Source organism: Montipora capricornis, chromosome 12 (assembly GCF_036669925.1).
Source record: "Montipora capricornis isolate CH-2021 chromosome 12, ASM3666992v2, whole genome shotgun sequence".
Taxonomy (NCBI): Eukaryota; Metazoa; Cnidaria; class Anthozoa; order Scleractinia; family Acroporidae; genus Montipora; species Montipora capricornis.
In genome coordinates, this window is record NC_090894.1 from 18,410,603 (window position 1) to 18,418,102 (window position 7,500).

General features: G+C 42.9%; 2 protein-coding genes across 2 annotated transcripts in view; one reads left to right on the forward strand and one right to left on the reverse strand.

Moving 5' to 3' along the window:
• The first annotated feature begins 1,328 nt into the window (after positions 1-1,328).
• On the forward strand, positions 1,329-2,632 carry LOC138026487 (uncharacterized). The gene has a single exon (XM_068873864.1). The coding sequence runs from the start codon at positions 1,586-1,588 to the stop codon at positions 2,441-2,443; it is 858 nt and encodes a 285-aa protein (XP_068729965.1). The 5' UTR covers positions 1,329-1,585; the 3' UTR covers positions 2,444-2,632.
• A 3,798-nt stretch (positions 2,633-6,430) lies between these two features.
• LOC138025945 (uncharacterized) overlaps positions 6,431-7,500 on the reverse strand; it is a 1,182-nt gene continuing 112 nt past the window's right edge. Inside the window, exons 1-2 of the mRNA XM_068873086.1 lie at positions 7,034-7,500; positions 6,431-6,836 (exon numbers count right to left, since the gene is read on the reverse strand). The exon at positions 7,034-7,500 is cut by the window's right edge and continues 112 nt beyond it. Coding sequence (XP_068729187.1) covers positions 6,562-6,836; positions 7,034-7,481 — 723 coding nt within the window. The 5' untranslated portion in view covers positions 7,482-7,500 and the 3' untranslated portion in view covers positions 6,431-6,561. The remainder of the gene's footprint in view (positions 6,837-7,033) is intronic.

Here is a 7,500-nt window from a genome sequence, read left to right on the forward strand (position 1 = left end):
GTGAATCAATAGTTATTTGCTTTTTCATCAATATTTGTTTTGCATAAAGCAAGCTAACAAAATCTGTACCTTGCTGAGTTCACATTTGTTAGCGTTAATAGTATTTTCGGTCAGATGTTTCTGTTTTTTATGAGGGGTTTATTGTTTTGGTCTCCCATCCTAACACTAACCCCGCGAAACAGGGCTTGATTTCAGTGAAATTTAGTATTAGAAAGCTGTCAGATGCTCAGAGGGCACACTTGTGGTAAAACGAAGTTGTGAGGGAACTTGAAAATTATCAGCCCAGAAGCCAATGTTTCTCGCTTCTCTTTTATTTGTTATTCTTCAGAGACTGGAATGCTGTATTTCAATACCACACAATTCAGTGCCTTCTGATTTTCTGTAGCATGTACCACAGGCAACCCAGTGTATGCTTCACGGAAGCATCTCGTTCAAAAATATTCTCGACTGAGATATAAAATAATGATTCCATGATTGTGATGATGTGAATTAATGTGACAATACACTTATTCTCTTTGGATTTTTTTCTTGTGGCAATTCGCTCTCTTCATCTTGCCGCCACCGTTTTCAATTTTTCAACAAAGCGAGTAAGGGGCGGTATTGCGGAATATCAAAATATCAATAGGTTGTGTCACTTTTGATATATCAAAATTGTTCTCATACATTTCTTGAAAGGTTTTTTGATAATATCATGAGATTTTTCTACTGATAGAAGGGAATGATATTTTGATATTCTGCAGAGGTACTTGAATATCAAGATCTCATGATCTTATCAAAATATCAAGTCTCTGCTAGGGTCAAGTGATTGGTGACGAAGTTTGAAATATCAAATCATTTGTGATATTTTGATATTCTGCAATCCCGCACCTTAGTGAACAAAGCTTAGCATTGTCGCATCTTCCCCAACAAACACAGCTTTTACACAACTTTTTAAATGTTAAGGCTAGCTGCACACTTTAATATTCACACAATTACGTATCCAGGTGGTGTCAATAGACCACGACGTTTCCAGCATTAGTTAAATTTTTAAATGGAAACTAGTGAGCAGCACACGGCAACTGATCTTGTTAACTTTGTTTATTATCCGACCGGTTTCGTCTGATCAAACGGACTTCATCAGGGATTCTAACAAGATGTCTAAAGGGAACTAGTTTTATACATGAAGTTATAGTACAAAAGCACCGGTAAGGGTGTGAACAGCAAAACACCCACAAAAATTACGTGCAGGATATGACGTAAATCCTGCGTAGATAAGGTGATTTAACGTTAAATCGTGAGGCCCAAAATTAAACTATACACCTTTTCTCCGCAGGATTTATGTCATATCCTGTCTGTTTGATCAGTGGAAACCGGTCGGATAATATACAAAGTTAACAAGATCAGTTGCTGTGTGCTGCTCACTAGTTTCCAACCCAAATATTTGAGTTTGAGAAAAAAAGAAGGAATTGTGCAGGCAAACAATTTTGACATCAGCTTCTATGTTTCGAATGACGTCATCCCGAAATACTTAATAAGAATCGAGAAGCTCATTTCTCAGTGTGTGGTACCAAAGGCGACCCTTGTATGAGATTTACACTGAGGAAGTATGACCAACTGGAAACAAACTCTTCGATTTTTTGCTGCTGTGAACATCATCGCCTTGGTTCATGGTCACGGGATGATGCTTGATCCGGCCAGCAGGAACAGTGCCTGGCGGTTCTTTCCTGGTCGTCCTGCACAGTATACAGATAATGAGCTAAACTGTGGAGGGTTTAGCGTACAATGGGATACGAATAATGGCAAATGTGGGGTCTGCGGCGACGCATACAACGCCAAAGAACCTCGGTACGTCTTCCCCGGGAAGTATGCTAAAGACGGTTTCATCACTAAGATGTATAAAAAAGGAGAAACCATCAAGGTTCTGATCAAAATTACGTCAAATCATCAGGGATTCTTTCGATTTAGCCTGGGAAAAGTGATGCGCCGTCCGATCACCCAAGATCAATTGACCCACGTCCTCCTGCAACCCGATGGGTCCAACACCTGGCAGTTACATTCCTCAGGAAACGGACAGTTTGAAATCGATCTTGTCCTTCCCAAAGATTTAACATGTAGTCACTGCGTGCTACAATGGTGGTGGACTGTTGGAAATAATTGGGGCTGCGATGACAACGGACTTTGCGGCATTGGGAAGGGCAAAAAACAGGAAACGTTTGTGAACTGTGCAGATATTTCAATCACCTCCACCGGAGCACCAGTGGCAACGACAAAGTCCCCTGGAACCAACACTAACCCAACACAAAAAGCTTCTACACAGGCGACAAAGCCTCCCCCTTCAAGTAAAGCCCCGTCTGGTGGATGTCAAGCTACAGAGGCATACAAGAATCAACCTGGCATGGATAAGTGGTGTACTTCCAACTGTGCAGCAGGATACTGCCCTTCCTCTCATTGTGTCTGCAATTAAAAACGGCCCTGTACTGTTGTTAATGATGAGTTGCAATACACCAGATTACAGCCAACAATTAAATGATCATATTTAATTGCTAATGGTATTGTATGAGTTGTTTCTATTTAGAATGCCGAAAATTCATCCGACTTTTGGAATTATTAGCAAAAAGAAATGCAAAATAAAAATGATAAAAGCTTACAAAAAGGGAGTTATACGGTTTACGGTATATGTTCATTACCGTTTCTTTATGTAAACAGCAAGATGTCTTCCTCCACCCACCTGAAACCACAAATTCGACATTGAGAGCAATAGAATACCACCCCCCACTCCTTGAACGATCCTAATCTCTCTTTCTTCGGGAAAACTCCGTAACACAAGTCGGTTTCAAAAGGAAGTTACTTTTTCAATTTATTTGACAAAAGAACTGAGTTGTAGGTACGGATGACCAGAAGATTGGTTTAGAGCTCGAAATACTCATGGATAATCCAAAGCCAGAGACTGTAAAGGTTTAACGGAATATAACCATGTTTCTTCAAACGCTTAATTTTGGGCGATGATATATCAAACCGCGTGATCTAGTGAAATCCCATAGTGACCCAAGCAGAAAAATAGCACAACCGTTGCTTGAAACACAAGATAAAACTTTGCTATTAGCTGAGTAAATAACAGTCTCTTAAGTTTTAAAATGGTGTCAGAATCAGTGCTGATTTTGAAAAGTGATAGGTTATTAGGTGATCTCCTAACCCTGAGCAATCACCAGAGGTATGAAGCTCTCCTGTTTCATAAAGTCCACCACTCAAAATCCTCCGTAATGTCAGCCCCAGAAACACGAAATTCCCTTTTTTCTACAGCTGATATCTTCCAGTTCATTGATCTTCACCGAAAGATTCAGTAGTGACGGCCTGCTTTTATCGTATTTGCTTGGGCAGATTACAAGAAAAATGATGGTTAAATTAAAGCTCAGCGGCGAGAAGTTAAATTGTCAGCTCTAGAACTTTTCCACTTGAAATGTCATTTTGTATTAGCGAAATTGGTCGCCAAACTTAAATGCAGGTGTATTTGGAAACTTTGAATGAAATTCTGAACTTACGACTTTTCCGTAATTGATCCTTTGTTGCGTGGCGTTGCATATGCTTAACACAGCTGGGTTGGGCCAAACATACACACGGCGCTGTATTTTGTATGGAGTCAAAAATAAATACATCTTACTAAAGGCCCGGGAAAACGGCTTCGACATTAGCTTCAACGTCTGTTCGGTGTTTTACAATGACTGCAAAATTCTCACGCGCTCGTTGGTTAATTTTTATTGTCAATAAGCGGACAGACACATAAGTTTATAATTGCCAACGAGTCAGGCCTTCTGAAGACAGAAGGCCTGGCGAGGCGGCAGCTTATAGAGCCGCGAGAAGATTTTTAGGCGGACGAAATCTCAGAAGCGCTTCAAATTTAATTGTAATGTAGACCAAAAGCTGTAATGTAGACCAAAGCGATGAAATGTTGACCGTAGCGATAACCAATGATAGTGCCGCACGAGTACGCCGCGTGATGTTTGCAGCCGCCAGATCACGCAAGCTTGGCTCGTTGGCACTTTAGCGACAGCTATAACTAGTATTATGACGAAATTCGTGATCAATAACAGGATAGACGCATGAAAAACTGAAATCAATTTGTTAATTGTCGAACGATGATGACTGCTGGGGTGGGAAAACGCTTTCAACACATCATCCACTTTTCAAACTTCCTGAGAGGCCCGGCATTCAGTCCCAGGCTGCAGCCGCGGCTGTTACTACCGACACGTCATTGAGAGACCGATTAGTGCTCACGCGCATAGCCAAACAATGCTAAAGGGGGAAAACGGCTTCTAACTTCATTTAACATTCGCGATGACAACGAAATATTGAACGGGTGTCGAAGCAAAGTTTAAACGCTTTTCGACTCATTCAACATGGATTCAACTCCGATTCAAAATATTTCAACACGGTTGAAAAGGGGACAGGGGGGGTGGGGGTTGGGGGTTGGGGAGAACGGCTCAACGTCGCTGTTCAACAAAATCGATCGCTGGGATGTTGAGGCCATTTTTCCGGGCCTTAAGCCATTTCGGATGCTTCATGTAAGTTACGACCCGAGTGTTTTTTTTCTCAGTTCAATTTCATGAGGGCCATGAACTGAACTAGAAAAAACATCAACAACAACAAGAGGAGCAAAAAATTACAAACTGACCCGAGAAAGGAACGCGAGTAAGATATTCATCATATCTGAAGACCTCTAAGCCGAGGGACAAAACCAAACTTCTAAATCAGCGGGCAGCACTGAGGAATACAGCCTGCTAAATTGGCCAATCAGAGCGCGCCTATTATGTGAAATATGACAATGCCGGTTACGGTTATTTACCAAGGTGATAAAAGGGTTTGCAACGAGGTCGACACCAACTTTTCCGAATCTCCAACTTATGAAAGAGCACAGAAAGTAATGGAATATTTTTTTTTCTTTCGGTGAGACAGTGCCCGATTAAGTGCTTTATACTACTTCTCCACTGGCAAAACTCTACAAATATTCTCCAACCACCTACAGCCTTTCCGAAGGACAGGGAAGTCAACGTCGGTCTGTGAAGCACCAAAGGAATAGTTTATGCCGGGAGCTCATGACTAGGAGCGAACAACTTCCATACTAAGCCAATGTGTCACGGCATTTTTACTAACCCTATTTTTAGACTACCTTTTCCCTCGGACAGAAAGGCCGTTCCGGTCCGGTACCCAATGACGCCAACTTAGTTTCTTGTGATTGGTCATCGGGCTCTCACGGGAATTTCATTCGCGGGAAATTCAATCTAAAAATAAATAGGTCTGTGAAAACGCCGTGACAGGAATAAAGGGCAGTTGTTCGCTCCTACTCATAAGCTTTCCGATTTCGTGGTTAAATGAAATACCACGATAAACATCCCTCAAATTGTAAAGGTGAAGTCTTTTCAGGCGACAAGATATATCCAGCCGGAGCTTATCCCTATTTCTGTAGCATTCAACGACAAGGAGTATTTCTACTCCCACTGGAGTACCACCAAGGCAATGTGAGAGTAGTATAGGTGTCTTGCTGCCTAAGGAACACAACGTGACGACTGGGTCTGCTGGTCGTGAACCCAAGCTACTTAACCTGGAGTCCAGAGCAAGTTAACTACTAAGCCCCAACATCTCCCCCTGTGTGACACTGAATACAACACTTAAATAGCTGAGAGGGGCGGAAACCTGGGGTCAATTTAATAAAACTTTTACACGTGTAATGCAAAGTGTAGCCATTGTTTTAGAGTCTGAGAACAATAGCTACACTTGTAAATTACACGTTTAAAAGTTTTATTAAATTGACCCCTGAACGTTAAAAATTCTCCGGTAGGTGCCTCCGGAATGAGCTAAAAAAAAAAAGGACGACTACTCCATCTTTACCGAGAGATTCTCTCTCGGTTGAATTCAAAAAATTAAACTTCGAGGGATGTACTTTTAATGATCATACACAAAACAAGCACGAGCTCGAGCTCGTTGTCAGTTACAAGCACACATGTTACTGGGGCAGTAGCCTCTGCCACATGATCGCTGGCACCAGTTATCCATGGATGCGTTTCCTCTCCAGTGGCCAATAGCCCCACACTTGCTGGGATTAGGTGCATCAGTAAGGGGTGGCTTCGTTCTGGGGCGTTTCGTTGACTTAGAGAATGTAATGTCGCGATTGATTGATAGGACAAACATACGTGTCCTATTTACATTTTTTACAGTGGGCTCGGACATCAGCATACTAAGGGCGCCGATGGCAGCCGCTATCAGTCCATTTATGAGCCCACTGAACCCTCCCAACCCATGATGAGTGATGATGTAAGTGAGTGATGAAGATAGGCCACAACACCGGGAACCACGTCCCCTACTCTTTTCGAATAGTGTGTGGGTTCTTTAACGTCCCACAGTGTTATATGTGAACAAGGTTTGTGAGACGGGACCTCCGGTTTATTGTCCTTATCCGAGAAGACTTGAAAGTCTAATCATTTGCAGATGTCATTACAAAGACAGCACTTTCTCCTCAGTTATTTAAAGACCCTGAGTGTTGGTCCGGCCGGAGTTGAACTCACGACCTCCCGCGTGACAGCCCGGTGCTTAACCAACTGAGACACCGGTGCGCGGTATCAGCTGAAACAACCAACGGAGAACACAGAAACGTGTTGGCGGGAGGCTGCCGTCCTTTTTAATGATAGCCACGTCTGCATAATTGACAAAAGTTTCCTGTTTAGGATTCCCGCCCTGTCCGCAATTACTTGGGTTTGCACAACCCCAGTTGTTTCCAGTCCTTTCCCACCAACGGAGAACACAGCGACTGCAGGTCAAACCAGCGGGTAGCTTGAGCTTGATTTTGAAGACGTCATTACCAGAGCCTAATAAGCAAAAGCAGCAATATCAAACTATTACCTTGCACTACGGGTTTCATCCATTCGACAGCTTTTTGGGAGGGGTCAACGCATGAGAAACGAAATATCACAGTCCTAGCCATTTTTGTCTTTGATCAACTAACAAGTCCTCTACCTTGATAATGAAATCACCATTAGACCATACGAACTTGAGTACTTTGTACCTTCTGGTAATTCCCAGCTAACTGAGCCATCCGGTTGTTTCAGCTGATAGACCAGTTGTTTTTCTGTGATGGGCTCCGATTTCAGTTCTCCGATCCTGAAGAAGAATGTTCCCTTGTGATTGGAAGTTATCTCAATCAGCACCTCGATCTCTTGGCCCTCTCGATATGTCTTGGTTTTGATACCATTTGCGTATTTCCCTGGCCAAATGTGTGGCTGATTTTTCTCGTGGTAGGGATCGCCGCACACCCCACACTTGCCGCCGTTCGTTTTCCACTGAACGTTAAACCCTCCGCAGTTGAGCTCGTTGTCCGTGTAGTGAGGAGGATTGGGAAAACCGAACCGCCAAGCCGAGTTACGGCTGGGTGGGTCGATCAGACGCCCATGCCCAACAACCGACGAAACCAGACTCAGAAGGAAGAGGATCTTAAAATGCGCTTTTCCTTCCATAGTTAAGCGGAACAATATG

What these genes read in the sequence shown, in the direction of transcription:
- LOC138026487 (XM_068873864.1), top strand. Translation starts at nt 1,586, where the DNA reads ATGACCAACTGGAAACAAACTCTTCGATTTTTTGCTGCTGTGAACATC.